The 20,855-nt window shown below is 40.4% G+C and overlaps 2 protein-coding genes and 1 long non-coding RNA gene across 6 annotated transcripts in view; 1 reads left to right on the top strand and 2 right to left on the bottom strand.

Moving 5' to 3' along the window:
* Positions 1–14,377, bottom strand: part of arhgap17a (Rho GTPase activating protein 17a) — a 36,245-nt gene extending 21,868 nt beyond the window's left edge. For 3 of the 4 annotated variants that reach the window (XM_037755566.1, XM_037755564.1, XM_037755565.1), the window contains exons 1-3: positions 13,967–14,104; positions 11,920–12,478; positions 907–946 (exon numbers count right to left, since the gene is read on the bottom strand). In XM_037755566.1, the coding sequence (XP_037611494.1) occupies positions 907–946; positions 11,920–11,972 (93 nt within the window). In that variant the 5' untranslated portion in view covers positions 11,973–12,478; positions 13,967–14,104. Of the gene's footprint in view, positions 1–906; positions 947–11,919; positions 12,479–13,966; positions 14,105–14,306 lie in introns of those variants that run through there. The other variant, XM_037755563.1, reaches the window with a different exon arrangement.
* On the top strand, positions 14,223–15,717 carry LOC119479725. Its single transcript, XR_005204738.1, has 3 exons — positions 14,223–14,349; positions 14,501–15,083; positions 15,569–15,717. It is a non-coding gene; the product is annotated as an uncharacterized LOC119479725 (long non-coding RNA).
* Positions 15,718–15,763: 46 nt separating this feature from the next.
* LOC119479712 (putative protein TPRXL) lies at positions 15,764–19,217 on the bottom strand. Its single transcript, XM_037755618.1, has 4 exons — positions 19,034–19,217; positions 17,775–17,996; positions 16,559–17,004; positions 15,764–16,120 (listed from the first exon to the last, which is right to left on the bottom strand). Exons 2-4 carry the CDS (start codon positions 17,994–17,996, stop codon positions 16,045–16,047), a joined length of 744 nt encoding a protein of 247 aa, XP_037611546.1. The 5' UTR covers positions 19,034–19,217; the 3' UTR covers positions 15,764–16,044.
* Between the last annotated feature and the right edge of the window lie 1,638 nt (positions 19,218–20,855).

Below are 20,855 nucleotides of genomic sequence, written 5' to 3'. Positions count from 1 at the left end.
AGAAACCTAAACTAGATGTTGCATATTCGGTTGCATGTTTATAAGAAGTACTTTGTTTGTTCTGCAATCTGCATCCAATATTGGCCTGTCATATTGTAACAGTAAGATAAGTCAATACATGCACAGGTGTAGCAGAGTTCCCTGGGAAAGACGAAAACTCAACAGGTGTTGAAAACAAAAAAAAACTACACGCAGTAAAAACACAGGCATGGAGATAAACAGAGCATGCCGAGCTTGTAAACAGTTGACCTTTTCCAGTTATTTAAAAAAGGACCTATTAGGCTTTTGTGCTTTCTCCCTTTCCTCTAGTGTGTTATATCATTTTTTGTGCGCGTAAAAGGTCTGCAATGTTACAAAGCCTAAAGTCAACACCAAAGGGAGTTACTCTCCCCCACAGAAACACTGCTCCTGAACTGCCTGAACTGCCTTTTCTTCCGTAATGTGGTGATGTCACCAAGTAACACATTTGCCTAATTACCTGCCTAGCAGCTAGTTTGGCATGCCATGAAACAAAGCTAGTTAGAGTGGAGCTGGAGCGGAGTCTGAAGAGTTTTGTTTGGTTGACCAATCACAACAGAGTGGGACAGCTGACCAATCAGAGCAAACTGGGCTTTTTGGGGAGGGGGAGGAGCTAAAACGGAGTGATTCAGACGGAGGGTGAAAAGAGGTGCTGCTGTACAGCCGGTATGAGGAAAAATAAAGTGTTTTTTTGAACATTAAAGCATGTAAACATATTCTAGTAGAAAACCCAAAATACAAGTATGAACTTGAATATGAGCATAATAGGTCCTCTTTAATTTCATAGAAATACTTTGCACTTTGCAATACTGCAGCCACTACCAAACAGATGCAGCCATTCCAGTGTCGAGAGCTGGTCGGAGCTCTCCAGTCAGGTTAATGATTTACCTGTAAGAGGTCATCGCTGAGGACTTCTGTTTTCTCCGCTCTGTGGGTGAGAAAAGACAACAGAGAACACACAGATTAGCGCTGACAGACAACCAGAGCAGATAAGTAGCTGTACTTCAACACACAATGTGAGTGTGTAGTTACTGTGAGAAAATATCTGGCTCAACCAGCCAAGTGACAGGCTGGAGGCAAAACATGTCTCCCATGACTACACTGCTGCAGCTGAACGCCTCATCACCATGCTATTTTCCCCAAAAGTCATGAACTGTGACTTGAAGCTTGAATTATATCTGATAAAACATTACGAAGACTCAGTTAAACTATATCACACGGAAGGCATGTTTCTGCTGCTCAACATGTCTTGATTTCTTTAAGCCGCAGCTAGCAAGGCTCACAGTGGCGTGCACTGCCTGAGCCTATTAATAGTAAACTAATAGTTGGACTTGAAAAGGTCAGACAGATTATTCACTTAAAGGGAGAAGCCTGGGAAACAGCGTCTCAGCTCATACTGCTTATCAACACCTTCACACAAGCTGCTGATGGCTTCTGTGGCTACTGGGGGGCAACAATGCAGTGGAGACAATCTGAATGCTATGGTTTACTGTGAAATAGACTCATTTAGCAAAAAAGCAATGTCTAGATTGCAGTATAGTTGCAAATGGATACTATAACACCTGTTGTGTTGTTATTTTTTGCAGGTACAGATGTTATATTATGAAGCAAATACATGCAACTAGTGCATTAATCAACTTATTTTATCTGCCTGTTTATCAGTGAATTGATGCACCGATCCAACTTTTACTCTATTGATATACCAATTCTGATACTTTAACTCCGGCTCAGCTTAGCCAACGGCGAATCACGGTTCATCCCTACTAATTTCATCATGACTAAACTTTTGAATTATATAGCAAAACACAGATTTAAAGATGGCTTATCAGAATAATTTCCCGAACACGACTCATCAGTGTAAGAAACAAGAATTGAATACATTTGTTTTTTTGTAATTACCTGGAGAGGAGAGTTAGTCAAGTGTTCCATGTAATAATTATATTCATTTTAGGGCCATCAATCAATTAGAATATTTAATCATGATTAATCGCATGGTTGTTCATAGTTAATCACGATTAATCGCACATTTTTAACTGTTCAAAATGTATCTTAAAAGCAGATTTGTCAAGTATTTAATACTCTTATCAACATGGGAGTGGGCAAATATGCAAATTTATACAAATGTATGTATATATTTATGATTGGAAATCAAATAACAACACAAAACAATGACAAATATTGTCCAGAAACCCTCACAGGTACTGCATTTAGCATAAAAACTGCAGCCCAACAGGCAACAACAGCTGTCAGTGTGTCAGTGTGCTGACTTGACTATGACTTGCCCCAAAACTGCATGTGATTATCATAAAGTAAAGGGGAGACTCGTGGGTACCCATAGAACCCATTTTCATCCACATATCTTGAGGTCAGAGGTCAAGGGACCCCTTTGAAAATGGCCATACAAGTTTTTGTTAAGTTTGGAGCGTTATTTAGCCTCCTTCACGACAAGCTGGCATGATAAAAATGGATTCCTTAGGTTTTGTAATTTCATATGATATCTGTAACTTCACTCTGTAACTTCACTCTAGCTTTATTTGCGTCGTTAACGCATCATTATCACGTTAACTTTGACGGCCCTAATTCATTTGTAAATAAGAAGAAAAAACAATAAAATAACAGAAAAACCACCAAACAGTGCAAAGAAACGATGTACAATATCATAACATTTATGAGCATTTAAAGCAGAATATTAGGGAAACGATAAGCTTCAAGTCCATTTAGATTCTGCACATAAAGTTCCTAGTAGCCTCTAATATTATTAGTGCTAATATAAAACTACTGCAGCATTTATAGATGTAACCTCATGAACATTATTCTCAGTAAAGCAGGAAGCGTAACTGATCTAATGTGAATCGCATAATACTACCTATAAGAAATAGAGCTAATGAGCAGACCTCCGGTAAAAACACTTTCTCTCACGTGACTCTATTATACAGTAACTTTACTGTTAAGCACAATGAACACTGTGCAGGTATTGTTTTATCGAACTAATGTGCAAACTTTTCCAAGTGCAAGTTCAGCCATCTGACTGAAGTGACGTGTAGATGGTGACTCGCCTGCATTTTGGGTAACTGGAGCTCAAAAACGCAGCCTGCACGGGCCCTCCTCCAAAAAAGGGCTCTCTATGAACTATAGTAACCTCGTCACAGCTGCTTTCAATTACAACACAGAGGCAGGGAGCAGGGAGAAACTGAGCGAGACTGACAGAGAAGGAAGGGATGATAGTTTTGGGGGTTCGGAGGAAAGAAATACAAATACAGAGATTTTAGGGGTGGAGGGGGGGGGGACTCCTAAAAGTGCCAAACCAGAATAATCTAGAGGCTGGGGATGAATGGAAAGATTTTCTCTCTGGAGGAGAGCGATAGCCAAGCCACATGCACACATTACAATGCATGCACATAGAGTGTGATTACAAAGCCACAATATGGAATCCATGTTCTGGTGTAGTCCACATGATGGAGAGCTCTTTATGTGGTCCTGTCGAGGCGGCCTAATCTTAAAAACCAGTGTATTCATCAAGCAGACTTATCCTGTCATGGATGCACATCAATGGATCACACACCGCCTGTGCAAACTGGCCACTCAGTATGTTAATATGCACACAAAGAACTTGACTTTATCTAGGTTCTATCTAACCTTATGTCTAGGGGGATTTTTGGCAGACTACAGGATAAATGCAACAAGGAATTTACTGGAAAAATGGAGCTACCATAACTGGCTATTCACTATTAATTGAGCTCAGTGTACTACCTACAGTGGACGACGGTCAGCCCGCCCCCGGCTTGGAGAAACAGACAGGAGTTACCGTGTGGAAGCAAAGCAATGTACTGCTGTGGACAGAGCCAGCAGCAAAATGTATTTTAGCCACCTTAAAAAAGGTTAAGTGTACGCTATGTTTAGAATATGTTCACCACTTTACCTTACCATCAGAAAGCCATTTCCGACGGGACCCATCTATGCCCTCGCCAAAGCCACCAGACTCCATTGAAAAAACTGTAATTTTACCTTGCAGAACACAAGGGTTGCTGGTCTACTGCTGCCTCGATCGGTTAGTTTGTTTGCACTATTGAGTGTGACTTGGGTGAGTCTGAACTAACCAAAGTCACATAATAACATAAACAAAGTTACCCATCGAGGCAGCGGTAGACCAGCAACTCCAATGTTCTGCAAGCTAAAATTACTGTTTTTTTCCCAATGGAGTCTGGTTGCTTTGGCGAGAGCAAAGATAACGGCTTCAGTTCCCCATCAGAAACATAGACTGTATAGCGTTCTCACGGCAAGGTAACCCGGTGAAAATATTCTAAATATAGTGTACACTTAAACTGATATTGATTTCTTTAGGTGGGCCTTTCGTTTAGGTGGCTAAAATATGTTTTGCTGCCGGCCCCATCCACAGCAGTACATTGCTTTGGTTCCGTGCGATAACTCCTGTCTGCTTTTCCAAACTGGGGGCGTGTCGACCGTCATCTACTGTAGGTGATACACTGACTATAATTACCTCATCCAACCCCACATCAAAACACCCAAACTATCCCTTTAAGGTGAGCAAGAAAACCTGGTGAGGGTGTCTCCATGACATATTGCCCCAACATGACAGTAAAATATGAATAACTGAATGATCAGAACACGTGAAGACACTTATAGCATAATAAAAGCAACACTTTGTGTGAACCAACCCCCCAAAAAAAGCGCTGTGTCACAGAGGCAATAGGCCGGGATGACAAGCAACAACAAACAAAACAACAATTGTTTTGCCGGCATCAGCTGACCTCGAGCCAAAAGAGCTGACCCCACCGTGCCTCGCAGAGGCTGCAGCCTTTAAAAAGAGAAAGTGTGTCACCGTGCGCTGCATGTGACTTCTTAACAACCCCGAGATCATCGCTGCAGAGCCGTGGCCACTACATCAGAATGGTAACCATGGCGATCAACTATTAAAGTGGAAAGGGGAGTAAGTGAATACTGCAGTCGTAAGCACAATAGAGCGGCTGTTAGCGGCCACTCGACACAATCAGCGGGCTGAGGAGCAGGGAGGGTCGGCCGCAACAGTTGGCAGCTTAAGGCACAAGGTAATGGACACTGGACCGGGATGAAAGGAACTGGGAGAATAATTGAGTGAGTCAGCTCATACAACCTCCGTAATGTGGCTTATTATGGGAGCTGTTACGCTGACATTAGACCTGAGCAGAATGAGCCAAACATGGTGGTAAAAACTGAAGGTAAAACGAGGCTAAGCAGGGTGCTTCCTTCGTGGCACAATGTTGTAACAATTAATAAATGTGTAATTAAAAAAAATTCTACATTCTGTTATTTCTTTATAGCAGACTGCTGCTATGGACAGATTTCTTTTCTCGGACTCTGGAAGAACAATTTTGTGTCAAATTATTGATTTCTTATGTAAGTAGATTGCATTGAAGGTGAAATAAACCCCTTCAGTGCGATGCAGGACTCTGTGGACCCCAATGGGTTTATTTCGATATAATGACCAGCTTGCTGTACATTATCCCTTAAGTAACAGACAAATGATTGTGATTATCATGATTAAAATAAGTATCATCCTCATTCTCGCCATTGTCGTGCCACATTTTAGCCTAGCCTCATACTGTCTATCACTAGCAGCGCCACAAAGGGATCCCAGCTGACACACCTCTTTGTCCTCGAGGCAGGGGGAACGTCCAGAGTCACCTATCCTTGTTAATTCAACAGTGACATTTTGCAGATTCCTGTGGAGGAAAAGCGTCTTTTCAACACGAGTCCCTCTCGAGTGAATCGAGGACTTCCAAAACACAATAGGTCCACGTTAGATTGCACAACACTGTGTTAGTAAGAAGATTGTTGCTGTTAAGATATGGTGTAAAAAGAAGTACCTCACCAACCCAGATAAACTTAAAGTGATGCAGCAATTACACTAATTTGGTGACATATCCGGTTTTCCGCCAGCACATTGGTTAGCGTAGGTGTTAAGGGTTGGGCTGTTTGTCCCATTGCGACACGCTACTCTGATTATTTACTCCATTGTGAGCGTATAATGTGATCGATCAATCAATGTCACATGCTGAGCTGACTCAGGATGAAAACAAAACAAGCATGTTAATGTCGGCACGCCCCTTGTTTGACAGGAGTTACTGCATGGAAGCAAAGCAATGTACTGCTTTGGACGGGGCTGGCAGCAAAACGTATTTTAGCCACCTAAAAGAAAGGTCCAAATAAAAAAGTCAATATCAGTTAAAAATTATATTCAGAATATTTTCGGCAGTTTACCTTGCCATGAGACAGCTATACAGTCTATGTTTCCAACAGGGAACTGAAGCCATTACCTATGCTCTCGCCAATGGAACCAGTCTCCATCGAAAAAAACTAATTTTGCCTTGCAGAACACGGGACTTGCTGGTCTACCGCTGCCTCGATCGGTTAGTCTTCTCCAAACTGGGGGCATGCTGACCGTCATCTAAAGTAATACACTGACTATGGATAAGTACCTCATACAAACCAACTTCAAAATACCCAAAATATCCCTTTAACCGACAGATAAGCGAGTGGTATCGATCTGCTCATCCAACTCTCCGCCAGAAAGCAAATAAGCGTATCTCCGAAAACATCAAACTATTGCTTTAATAACCGTAATAATACTGTATATCTAATGAAATGTAATCATTTCAACTGACGTTGGCAGGCACTCCTTATTTCAGGCGAGGCAGGGCACCTCCAGTATTTTATAGGGCTCCCTGCATATGTGACAAATGTCACCCAGAAATGTTTCTGATCAAACCAGAGTGACTTATACTAGCTGGCTGCTAGTAGCTAAAATCACTTGAGTAGACTGAGATAATGAACCAAGTTTGAAGGCCAATTTCTAACAGCTCAGATATGTGTTTGCTAGTTCACCTGTGTATGTCTCAGGTCTGACAGATTTAAGGACACTTCCTTCACCTGACTGTGCCTTTTACCTTTGAACCAACGCTCTGTCCACACACGCCTTGATTGGACCACATCATGTGAACTGGTGATTATCAAACTCCTTCCTCAGCCACTGATAAAACTTATCTAAGGCTGTTTTCCTGACAGTCGGGGGGGTGATGTCATCATCACAAGCAAAACAGAGGAAATGCAAACTTAAACATCACATGTACAGTGCAGAATATTGACCTCATTCTGGGTCTGTGGAGCATCATTGTTAGTTTATCTTTATGCAGATTGTGGTCATAGCCTACAACACCCTGTTCATACGTTATCTCCTTTAAAATGTGTCACTATCTGACCACGTCAACCTGCAGCAAACATGCATGGGGTATGTCCAGAGAGCTCAAAGATAGCAAACAAATAAGCTTCTACAATGGATATATAAAAATCCTCGTCATGATCCCTGGTATGAGTCACATGCTGTTTTTCCCTCCGTTTCACTCCCTCTCTCTCTCTCCACATCAATCTCCACAAATTTCTCTCTCCTGTTCTCTAGAAAGCATGTCTCTGGGAGGCAGTTTCCTGTTTGTAGAAGACGAAGGAGAGACTTCCTCAGAGCGGCTGCTCGCTGGACACAGTGTTCCGCCTTTGCACAATCACAGGAACCCAGGGGGCAGCGGCGAGGGCCTCTGCACTTCAAAACTTTTTGCAGATGCAGATGCACAAGCAGACAAAATCTGAATGGACAAAGCTGGTTTTGCCCTAATCCAAGATCACTCGTTCAGAAGGGCATGTATACGAGTGCATGAGGGCTTGACCTTACTTGTGCATACAAAAAGAGCAAAGCAACTACTGAATGCACATACAAATGTCTGTTTTCTGCATTACACTCTCTACAGTTCTAATTTACTGCTGGTACACTGCAGCGAGGAAATTATGAGTATTCCAGCTGCGCCCCAAAGCAGCAGAGCCCAAAGTTATTTCAAAAAAATGTGTGTACCTCCGATGAAGGGCCATAGCCAAAACATCCTGTTTTAATAAATAAAGAGAGCTATATTGTTCTGCAAAGCAAATGTTGTGCCTCTTCTTTTCAAGCGATTTTTGTTTTTATTAAAAGACCTGCGGGATTGCTGGCGATCCCGACCGACTTTACTGTCCATCGGAGGCTGTAGCAGGCTGTTTTCAAGCTAGAGTGAAGAGACAGGTTTTCTTATTTCATATGATACCAAAGTAATTAATTTGTAACAACCATGTCATGCTAGCTTGTCGGGAAGGAGGTTAAATAACGCTCCAAATTTTGGCTAAATATTTGGCGAGGAAAAACTGGCATGGCCATTTTTACAGGGGTTCCTTGACCTCTGACCTCAAGATATGTGAATGAAAATGGGTTCTATGGGTACCCATGAGTCTCCCCTTCACAAACACGCACACTTTATGATAATCACAAGTAATTTGGGGCAAAAACATGCAGTTTTTTTAATGCAGTATAAATGTGTTATTTTCGCCTATTCTAAAAATTGTGTATTTGAATATTTCTGCATACTGGGGTCCCTAAACAGTCTTTGGAATTCCATAAATTGGGTATCACTGGAAATGAGTGGGTTTTGAGGGATTAACTATGTAAAAGCTAAAAGAATATTCAACTTGGGGAACTTGGGAGTAGGGCTGTCATAATAATCGCAATATTGCAATACTGACAAGCCAACCGCCGGGGATGGTCAAGCAACAGCCACAACTGCTATGTTCACATTTTTTTGTCTTTTCTGAATTCTTTGCAAAGGAAGCGCCGCATTTTTAAACTTTGCTACAAACAGCAGCAGCATGACAAGGTGCGGAGTGTCAATTCTGAGTTGAGCGCTGCACGCATGGTGTTTTTTTCTGGTCGTCAAGAGTTGAAAAATGTTCAACTTTGGGTAAAACTCCACAATGACCATCCGTCACATCCTACATGTAGCTACAAGTTCTGGACAACAACAACAACAACAACAACAATGGAGTACAAAGAAATACACATATAGACCAGCGGGTCTGTCCTCTCTCCCTACGTGCTTCAACCTTCTCTTCATCCAGAGCAAATACTCTACCTTGTCGACATTTTGATATTCCGTATCATAGCAACCAGACGCAACTTAAGCACTGCGCCTCATTGCTCTTCTGTGTTCTGCATTTAACAATAAACAAGTATTTCATTTGTTTTAAAACTGTCATCTTTGACATTTGAAAAGCAACAATATACCTAATAATAGCCTAACAATAAAGCTTCTTTATATAGCACTAAAACGGATAAATAAAGTAATTTGCAAAAAAAAAACGCATATTGCGCTGTTGAGCCAACAATACAATACAATACAATACAATACAATACAATACAATAGGTGTATGCTTTTGGTCCATGGCCCACCATTAAATTCCAGTTTTGACCCTCATAGGGAAAAATGTTGGGCAACCCTGTTATTAACATGGAATTATTTCATGCTTTTTAAACGATGAAACTATAATCAATGTGACAGTGCTGCCCCTGCCTATTTAAAGATGACACATCATTGTTCGGTAGCTTTATCTGGTACCATCCAGCACCCGCTGTCCGCCTGAGGTGCCAAACACTGTTGGTTCCCATATACACACACACCGTCAGCGACAACCACAAAATACGCATGCACACAAAATGCCACATGTCATGAGAGCCAACCTCTCATGATGAAAACAACCTCCGGTGTGTCTCAACCTCCTGTCTGTCTCACCCTCCTGTCTGTCCACACACACACAGGGCCAGGCTGAAGCCATCCATCGCTACTTTCGATATCCAGTTACAGAGGTACACTGTGTGTCATGACACAGCAGCATAGTTGCACTAGTTAACAAGCCTAAACACTGCAGAATGATTTTGGATTTATACTCTCTTTTTCAGAGAGTGGATTCATTCCCTTAATAGCTTAGACACTGCAGTAAGTGTCTTATAAGTTCAGAGGGAGATAATGGTTGGAGTGGAGACAGACAAGACACTTATCCATCACTTACACACATTAATCTATTTTATATATTTTACGTTTGATGTCTGCTTGGAGCTGAGCATCTAGTGTTTCACAAATGGAGAAGGCTTTTAGTGCCACTTTATCAGCACAAAGTGAAAGTGAACCTTCCTATATGACGCAGAGTATGGAGTATATTAGTTCTCTTACATATTTTTCCCCTCAGTTGACGTCTGAACTCAGCTGCACAGGGGGCTAGTAAGACCAGACATGTACTGGGCAGCAAAGATCAGGCCCCTGGCTAGGGATGCACCAATATATTGTCATAATTTGGTATCTGTTATCAGCTGATATCTGCTTTGAAAACCTAATCAGTGTAATTCCAACAACTTTTTTAACTGACAATATTTGGCCTGTTGGGAAACTAGCATTTTTATGATCTTTGTTTTTTCTAGATATAGTCTGGTCAGTGGTTTTCAAAGTGAGGTCCTTGAGGGGAGTTCCAGGGGGTCCCCAGCAAAAAATGGGAATCATTTATAAACCATTTCACTGTTGTAAACGTAAAGATTCTAAATGTGTCACAGTTTATTTCCTGGTGCAGCGTATGTGAAGGAATCAGCTGACAGTAAGTAAACATGGATCAAAGCCGTTGCATAGAAATGCATTTCTTTTGAAACGGTCTATTTTCACTGTAATTCCATCCATAACTAACACAATCAAAGAACGTATATTGCCAAGAAGTGAATTGTAGTCAAGAGTCTTTATCCTCATTAATGCCAGGGTCCTTTAAGGCATCCAGTCGATGGATCCAAAAAGTCTCCCCCTCTGGTAAAGATTTAACACAGACCTACAGTGGTCGAAACATGTTGGCTTTTTAAATGATTTAGCCACTACAATAAAGGCTTTTTAATATATTCTCTTCCTTGTTGCTACTTTTTAGACTTCTCTACTACTTTAAACACATTTTGACAGCAGAATAAAGCCTCATAATGAAAGCAGAAGAGAGTCAATGACCAAAAAGCTAAATGCATCATCATCATTGGGCTCCTTGCTGATGTTTATTTCCCCATGCAGATAGTGCTGCTGATTCAGTCTTTTGTGGAGGACATCTGTTTGGGTTCAGACATCAGCAGTGTTAGGAGGCTTGCACACATCAAGGAGAGCAAAAAACTGACAATAACCTGATATTTCAGGTGGGATTTCATTCATTCATTCTCACTGTGCAAATTTCCCCACTGGGACGGGACTAATAAAGGAATATTTTATCTTATCTTATCTTATCTTATCTTACTTGACTAAATTTTGAGGTGCTATGAGTATTTCCATATTATGCAACTTTTTGATGCTCCATACATTTGAGAGGAAAATAATTTAGCCTACATTTTTACTCCAGTACATTTATATGACAGCTTAGTTACTTAATTATTTTTGCAGATTCATATTATTTACAAATACATACAAAATATAATCAATAATAATTCCTGATGTTTAAGCTGCTGCTCATTCTCCCTGTGCAATATCATTTTCCACTTGAGCGATTGTGTTAATTAAAACTGTTTATTGTCAGTACTGTATATACTGCTCCTATTTTTATAATTCCTTCTATTTAAATGGATCATATTTTGTTACACTTTGTTTAGCTCTTTGTTTACTGTGTTAGTTGATGCATCTTGTTTTTTTTGCACTATCCCCTTTGCTGCTGTGCAAATTTCCCTTATAATGAAGGAATATCTTATCATATCTTATCTTATCTTATTCCCACATCCAGTTCTTATTAACAGCCATGTCCTTTTACGCCCTTTATGCCTTGTCAGGCATTAAAAAGAACTGATTCATTCATGCAACACTGTTCCTCTGCAGACTGTCTGCAGCCAGATGATTAGATTTGTACTAATGTGATTTTCTCACATTTAGGCAATATTTCACTGCAATAACTGATAGAAAGTTAAAGGAAAAGTATGAGGAAGAAGTTAGAAGTTAAATTAAATCAAACAAGCCTTTTTAGAAGTCAGATGAGTAAACTTTCAATACTTGCCTGCCAACTGTTTGATTGGCGAGCTGCTTCATCCGATTGAACTGCTTCTTCATTTTGGGTCCCTTTTGCCAGTCTCTCGTCTTCTGAAGTTACTCTTCTTCAAAGCCGAGTAAAGCTTTGGTTTGTCATGAAGTTCACACAGGGCCTCTCCTTTTAATTTCCCCCCAAGCTGTCGCTATGACAGGGAAAAACAAGCAGGAGCCATTGAGCAGCACCAAAGCCAATTAAAAATAGTTTGTAGCCACTGAGCTAGCCAGTAAAGCTAGCCTTTCCCAAGAGGAGCTTCTAGAGAAAAGTTCCCGTTGTTGGTGGAGACGGCATGATGATCCGCGAACCTCCTTCTCTGTGTGTGTCCGTACATTAAAGTACCCCGAAGTAAAGCCAACTTTCACTGGCTCCAGCGGCTTCTCATGGCTCTTCTCTTCTGGTTGCTGTGTTTTCACCCCCGTTAGCCGAGGAGCTAACGTTACCGAGCTGGATAATCCCTCGGCCGCTTTTTTCCCAGAGCAGAGAGGAGCTGAGCGAACAGCAGCAGCTCACTCACCTCTGAGTCTGCACACTGAGAGAGAGAGAGAGAGAGAGAGGGCAGGAAGTAACGTTAGTGCATCCAGACAGCACCACCTCCCCCTTATGGAGGACCACAAGAGTCATGGAAATAGTAATATAAAGCATTTCATTGATTAATAAATAATTATACAATGATGACAGGCATTAATACATTTGTTTACAACTGTATTTATTAATCTATGAATATGGACGTTTTTTATTGGACTTTATTAGTTGTAATCCACAGAAGACATTCCACCAATGTGTACCATGATTTCCAAATATTTCACTGTACACAAACATGTATTTGTGTATTTGTGTTGTGTAAAGTCACATCCACAAAAATAAAGGGCGATTTGCAATTACGCATAACTTACTCTGTAAATACGTATTTTAAGGTTTACATGTAAAGTGATATATACGCATTTGTGCATCTATTTCTACACGTGGAATGATATTTGCGCATTTGCAGATCGCTTCCTGTGGATTTATGGGCCACGTGACATTTGTAACTTTCCTCCTGTTAGTTTACAGAATTTTGTCCGATTGGTACCGCAGCAGATCTGTAGATAATAGTTGTAATCCACAAAAGACAATTCACAAATATGTACCATGATCTGCAAATATTTCAGTACCCACAAACGTATTTTTGTATTTGTGTTGTGTAAAGTCACATCCACAAAAATGAAGGGCGATTTGCAAATACGCATAACTTACTCTGTAAATACGTATTTTAAGGTTTACATGTAAAGTGATATATACGCATTTGTGCATCTATTTCTACATGTGGAATGATATTTGCGTATTTGCAAATCGCCCTTTATTTTTGTGGACGTGATTTTACGCAACACAAATACAAAAATACATGTTTGTGGATAGTGAAATATTTGGAAATCGTGGTACACATTTGTGGAATGTCTTCTGTGGATTACAACTAATAAAGTCCAATAAAAGCTTCCATAGTAATTTTGTCCATTTATTCATACATGGAAGTTTTTATTGGACTTTATTAGTTGTAATCCACAGAAGACATTCCACAAATGTGTACCACGATTTCCAAATATTTCACTATCCACGAACAAATACGCAAATATCATTCCACATGTAGAAATAGATGCACAAATGCGTATATATCTTTACTACTTTACATGTAAACCTTAAAATACGTATTTACAGAGTAAGTTATGCGTATTTGCAAATCGCCCTTTATTTTTGTGGATGTGACTTAACACAACACAAATACAAAAATACATCTGACGTCCACTCTCAGAGTCCTTGCCCTGTGAGATGAAAAATAAGTCAGGAATGTGGATCCTTCTCTTAGTTCAACATTTTGGAAATGCTCTATTTCGCGTTCTTGCAGCCAGTTAGATGAGAAGATTGATAACCCTCTGAGATTAATCTTCCGTATCTATCTAACTGTCGGCTCGAAAGCGAATATGAATATTTCAAGATTCATGATTTCATGACAAAGTATTCCTTTAATGTGCAGTTTACTTACTTAGTCCACACAAACACGGGCGTTTACTTCTGTTCTGTCAATCTTGTGGTCCGTCATCCATCTGACCTGGTCGGGAACAAGCATTTCTTCTCTGTCGTGAAGGAGCCGCTGAACTACAGGAACACTCAGCCAGAGTCTCTGGAGAAAAATAAAAATATACAAGACTTAGAACAGTATCTAATATAGAGACAGAGAAAGTAATGTATGTTATTGTGTGAACCCGTTTGTCCATAAAGTATTACTTTACAAACAAGTTAAGATGATAATATATATCACTGTCTCTAATTAATTTATTAATTTGTATTTATTTATATTAATTAATTAAAAAGCTCATACTCACCTTTTTTGTCCGAGCATCCACAACTTGAACAGCAGCTCAGGAGGTCGAGTAAGAGGAAAAAATGACAAATAATATCTGATAATGATAAAATCTGATAAGGTTAAGTGATATTATATGAATAAATACGTCAAAAGTTAGAATCTCATACTCACTTTCTTCGTCCGAGCATCCACCACCTGAGATCAGCAGCTCAGGTGGTGGATGCAAGTAAGAGGAAAAAACGAAAAGTAATGGTTAATAAAACAGTCAAATAATGTTAAGTGATATGAATGAATATGATATGAATAAATGGGTCACAAGTTAGAATCTCATACTCACTTTCTTCGTCCGGAGTAAACAGTAGCAGCTCAGGTGGTGCAGTAAGATAAGGGGAGAGAGAGACAAGAAAATAGTGAGTATAATAATTCATTTTTGAATTTTTGACTGTGTAATACTTTATGGACAACACACAATAACATACAATAACATTACTTTCTCTGTCTCTATATTAAAGACTATTCTAAGTCACTTTCTTCACGTCAGACACTTGTACTTACCTTCTTCGGCCATATGAAGTGAATGGCCGTAGTTTAGTTTGAATCCAGGAATGGTGGGTTGATCTCCAGGACTTTCTTTTTGTATTAAATGCCACTGACCTCTAGCAGGCCAGTGTGCAACTGATTAATGTACACCTCTGTTTGTTTTCTAGCTGTTTTTGCAGCTTTTCTCCAATTTTTTTTCCCAATTTCAGAGGCTGTAGGTGGAGGTTTGGTGGCAGCTGTCTGCCAGAATCTGCAGGTGGAGGCAGTAGCTGCAGGTTGCTGGGAGAGGCTGTAGGTGGAGGCTTGGCCGCAGCTGTCTGCCAGAATCTGCAGGTGGAGGCGGCAGCTGCAGGTTGCTGGCAGAGGCTGTAGGTGGAGTTTTGGCTGCAGCTGTCTGCCACAATCTGCAGGTGGAGGCGGTAGCTGCAGGTTGTTGGCAGAGGCTGTAGGTGGAGGTTTGGCAGAGGTTGCACTTGGTGGAGCTGGTGGAGGTTGGACTTTGTGCATTTGTCTGCAGCTGTCTGCCAGAATCTGCAGGTGGAGGCAGTAGCTGCAGGTTGCTGGCAGAGGCTGTAGGTGGAGGTTTGGCCGCAGCTGTCTGCCACAATCTGCAGGTGGAGGCGGCAGCTGCAGGTTGCTGGCAGAGGCTTTAGGTGGAGGTTTGGCAGAGGTTGCACGTGGTGGAGCTGGTGGAGGTTGGACTTTGCGCATTTGTCTGCAGCTGCCTGCCAGAATCTGCAGGTGGAGGCGGCAGCTGCAGGTTGCTGGCAGAGGCTGTAGGTGGAGCTACAGTGGTCTTGCAGAATCTTCAGATGGAGGCGGAGGTGCAGGTTTATGGCTGTACGTGGAGGTTCAGACTGCAGCTGTCTGCCAGAATCTGCAGATGGAGGCGGCAGCTGCAGGTTACTGGCAGAGGCTATAGGTGGAGGTTTGGAAAGGTTGCACGTGGTGGAGCCGGTAGAGTGTTGCTGGTGGAGGTTGGAGTTTGCGCATTTATCTGCAGCTGTCTGCTGTCCGCAGGTGGAGGCTCGGGTAGCAAACAGCTGCAGTATGAAGTCAGAGTTTAAACTTAAAGGGATAGTTTGTGTATTACCCACAGTAGATTAATTATTATGATTATTATAGATTATTATTATGAGTTAGTTAGTTAGTTAGCTAGTAAGTTAGTTAGTTAGTTAGTTAGTGAGTTAGTTAGTTACTTAACGAGGAGGATAAAATTAATAGAAAGGTTCTTCAGCGGGGCTCGCTCTTGAAGGCTCACTGAGTTCCTGCTCAGGCTCTGGGATGGGGGAGCTTTGGAAGACAACAAAATAAGTTAAAAACAATAAAGCACACGACACACAAATTCACATAACCATATCACCAGGGGACTATGGTCCAATAAGAACTGAGTAAGTAAATTTAACAAATCATTGATTGGATGCGCCAGAATTTTCTTCAATTAAAAAAAGACAAACCTGAGGTATATTAAATATATTAAATCAAATCATCATCTATTTCTTGCACTGTGACTGCACTTTAACTTTTATTATTGTATTTTGAACCTGCCTTATTCTATTTTAGGTTGTTTTCATTTTCTATTCTCTTGGCTCCTTAATGACTGTTGTTAATTGTTTTTAAATGTCCTTTTGTGGTGCATTTCCTTTGAATTTTGTCTCGATGCTTTTGGTGTTTTGTGTAGAGCTCTTTGAAATGCCTTGTTGCTGAAATGTGCTAAATAAATAAACTTGCCTTCTCTTGCCTTGCCTTTGGGGGGAACCTGACGGGAAGATAAGGGAAAACCTATAGGAGGAGCTAGAAGAAGAGCTAGAGGAGGGGCTTGAGGAAGAGCCAGAGGGGGAGCTAGAGGAAGAGCTAGAGGAGGAGCTAGAGGAAGAGCTAGAGGAGGGGCTTGAGGAAAAGCTGGAGGAGGGGCTAGAGGAAGAGCTAGAGGAAGAGCTAGAGGAGGAGCTAGAGGAAGAGTGAAAGGTAGAGTGAGGGGATGGTCTATGGTAAGACCAAGGGTCAGTGCCAGGTGGAGAGGCAGGGTGACAGACAGGTGGAGAGAAAGGGTCACAGACAGGTGGAGAGCCACTCCCAGAGGTTGGTGCTGGGATCCTCCGCATGATGAGCCCGGGGATGCTGGGCCGGATGGGGACAGGAATGAGGACACTTGTCCAAGCGTAGCCTCGGTCCATCTGAAGGTAAAAACAAATACAAAACCTCAGACCACTGCTCCACATCATGTTAACATACAGTCGTCAAGACGACATTCATAAAAACACAGTCGGACGACAGGAAGGACGACGCATCAAGACGACATTCATAACAACACAGTCAGTCGGACGACGACACATCAAGACGACATTCATAACAACAAAGTTGGACGACAGGAAGGACGACACATCAAGACGACATTCATAACAAGACAGTCGGACGACGACACATCAAGACGACATTCATAACAACACAGACGGACGACAGGGAGGACGACACATCAAGACGACATTCATAACAACACAGACGGACGACACATCAAGACGACATTCATAACAACACAGTCGGACGACAGGGAGGACGACACATCAAGACGACATACATAACAACACAGTCGGACGACAGGAAGAACACATCAAGACGACATTCATAACAACACAGACGGACGACACATCAAGACGACATTCATAACAACACAGTCGGACGACAGGGAGGCGACACATCAAGACAACATTCATAACAACATAATTAAACTTAATGTTAACCTTAATGTTGATATGGCAAACTGATTAAAAAGAACATTTAAATTTTAAAAATGTTGCTGACCCCTACAGATTACAACATTTTTGTTTCTTAACGTTAGACAACAGAGATCCGATTAAGGTTGTTCTTTTTCCACCCTTTGATGTATTAATAGAAAATGTGTAGAAAATGTGATGTTCAGGTTTTGTGGGGTCATTGCCCTTCTTACCTTTTCTCCCACTGGAGAGCCAGGGTCACAGCCAGATGAAGAGCCAGATGAAGAGCCAGGTGAAGAGCCAGGTGGAGCGCCAGGTGGAGCGCCAGATGAAGAGCCAGGTGAAGAGCCACTCTGAGAGGTTGGTGCAGGGATCCTCTGCAGGATGAGCCGCTTGGCGCTGTTCCGGTCTGCGCTCGGAACGAGGACCCATTTCCATGTGTCGCGTTTGTCCATCTGAAGGTAAAAACAAATACCACCCTCAGACCACTGCTCCACATCATGTTAACATACCATGGCCTGTTATACAGTGATGACTTTCTCACATCACATATTGAATTAAGTGGATCAGTACCACAATGCAATAATATAAATACTTCATTGGAAGAAAATCTCATACAATACATTATACATACCACAATGCATACATTATAATGTATGTATTTCTTTCACAGTGTTATTACTGCAGGAGGCCCTCCATATGTCAACTTATGTTGCTGGTACAATGTGAAGGCACACATGGACCCTGTTATTCTCTTAATATCATTTGACACAACATCAAGCCTATGAGCACACAGTCAGCACTGATACAGTTTAATTGTACAGAATACAGTTTAATGTAACATTTCTGAATGCAGAAAATTCAGTCAGAATCTACTTTTGAAAACTAATGTTAACACTTAATTTTACAGGTCTGCAAATGTCATGGTTATTAGGTGATAATTAGCAAGTAATATATTGGAAATATCTTTGGAATTACTGCAAAATTACCTCAATATTTACCTCAAAATGGATCTAAAAATTCTTTATTATAATCATTAATTAATAATTATATGCTAAAATAGCATATAATGTTTGTTTTTTTAAGAAATTTCAAATAATTTATTTGTAAATTATTATCTATTTATCAGCAGACATGGAAATAAAGCATATCAATTAACTTTGTATTCTTTTCCTGGAAATGTATTAAATTACCAGCTATTGAGAAATAGCAGAATATAATTATTAAATAATGTTTATAATAAATTCAATACATATTGAGGTAAATATTGGGCTAATTTGGCAGTAATTCCAAATAAATTTCAAATAGGTTAATTGCTAATTATCACCTAATTAACATGAAATGTGCAGACCTGTAAAATGAAGTGTTACCCATTATTAGCCATTAGCCTAGCTAGCTAGCTACCGCAGTGCATTGTGGGGGTTCGGAGAGTCTCAATGGTTAAACACATAGAAAAACAACAACATGGGGTTAAAAAGTGTACAAATCTCACGTTTTCCAGGGAAACAGTCCGTCAGTTAGTGATGGTTCGTCTTTGGTAGAAGTCCTGGTGTAAAATAATCGCTGCTTGGTGTTTTCTTCTCAGAGAAATCGTCGACTGAAATCTTCCGTTAGAAGTTTTCGGTTTAAATTCTGATCAAGTCGAAATGATGCACCAGGTTACTAATACCATAGCAACCGTGGAATCCTCAGCTCCCTAGCAACAACGTATCTGATTAGCCTCAACGTGCCCATATATGGTGGGCGTTTGTAGAAGTCCTACAATATCCCTGGATATTGCAATATATTGTTATTAATTGTTTTTTTTTGTTTGTTTGTTTTATTGACACAACAAACATTAATTACTTCTTTATTGTTTTCTTCCATGCATGTTCTTTTTAAATATCTATATATTGTAATTTGCTTAATGAATTGTATATATGTATATATATGTTTTTGTTTTTATTTTGTTCTATTTTAATTTTTATTTATTATTGAATTGACGCTTTGGCAATATTGTTCACCTGACGGTCATGCCAATAAAGCGAATTGAATTGAATTGAATTGAATTTGTGCGTTCAAATGAAACTCGTTGATCTCGTGTTTACAGTATGGAGAAGTCGTGAACATGATATGCGTGGCGTTCAAGTGCTTAAGTCGTGAAGGCACCTCTGCAAAGCAAGGGCAATATTAACGTTACTGTTCTGGCGTCTAGAAGCCACAGAAGCTATAACCATTTAGCAAGCTAGCAAGTGCGTAACATAATGCAGTAAATGCAAAGGCATAATGACAGAGGAAAAAGATGAGGTCGTTGGAAATATCAACATTTTCCTCGAGACATATTGACCAAGAAAAACAATATACGACTAAAATTACAATATTATGCTCCGAAAAAATCAACTTCCATGGGCTCCGCCATTTCTCGCAATATCAACAAACACGTCAGAATTTGTGAACTCAGAGCTTTGAGAAACTCAGTGCCTTCAAATGGGGTCGTGTTTACTGTGTTTACGAGATGAGACCATATGAACGCCTCCCTCGTGTCGTTTATGGCCCCTCATCGTTTTGATTCAAACATCAGGTGACTTCAGACCTCCTGGAGGTAAAATAAAATATGTTGTCTTTCTCTTTTCAGGAGCTCTCATTGGAAAAGAACCAGCAGAAGAAGAGCTTCTGAAGCCCTACGACCCCACCCTAACCCCATCTCCCTGCTCACCACTGGATATCGAAAAATCAATAATCCAGTAAAACTCATGATAGATAACGTTGAAATAGAAAGAGCTTGAGAGAATCCATTTTTGGGAGTTGTTATTGACCACAAACTATGCTGGAAACCACATGTGAATCATATAAAGACAAAAATGTCCAAGTCCATTGCAATATTGCACAAAACAAAAGACATCCTTAATCTAAATCCATGACATATATTGTGTTGTACCAACTGCAGCCTACTGGTAGGCCTATTTCTAACATAATCTACTCATTTAAAAGTGAAAAATAGAGATTATACTTTAGTTAGACTCTGTTTGACTCATTGATCTCCATGATCTTAAAATTGGAATTATTCTCCTCCTCAGTTCTTGGTTTACTTTAACCCTCTGACAATGATGGTGGATCATCTGACTGGCATTAACATTAACTGTCATTTGAATTTCAAGCACATTTCAGTTTTTAAGATAGTGGAAATACAGTGGTATCATATGAATCTTGAGATCTTGAGACACATACATGTAAACTGAGAGAGACTTACTCAGTGATGGAGGCTACATACTGTACAATTCACTCCAACATTAGCTATATCAAAATAGAAAAAATAGAAAATAATAATATATAAC

Source organism: Sebastes umbrosus, chromosome 20 (genome assembly GCF_015220745.1).
Source record: "Sebastes umbrosus isolate fSebUmb1 chromosome 20, fSebUmb1.pri, whole genome shotgun sequence".
Taxonomy (NCBI): domain Eukaryota; kingdom Metazoa; phylum Chordata; class Actinopteri; order Perciformes; family Sebastidae; genus Sebastes; species Sebastes umbrosus.
The sequence above is the reverse complement of the archived record's forward strand: the minus strand, read 5'-3'. Positions and strand labels throughout refer to the sequence as shown.

What these genes read in the sequence shown, in the direction of transcription:
- LOC119479712 (XM_037755618.1), bottom strand. Translation starts at nt 17,996, where the DNA reads ATGGACAAACGCGACACATGGAAATGGGTCCTCGTTCCGAGCGCAGAC. An exon ending in GCTCTCCAGTGGGAGAAAAG is followed by an intron (nt 17,005 to 17,774) that starts GTAAGAAGGGCA and finishes TTTTACCTTCAG; the next exon opens with ATGGACCGAGGCTACGCTTG. An exon ending in CAAAGGCAAGGCAAGAGAAG is followed by an intron (nt 16,121 to 16,558) that starts GCAAGTTTATTT and finishes TGTCTTCCAAAG; the next exon opens with CTCCCCCATCCCAGAGCCTG.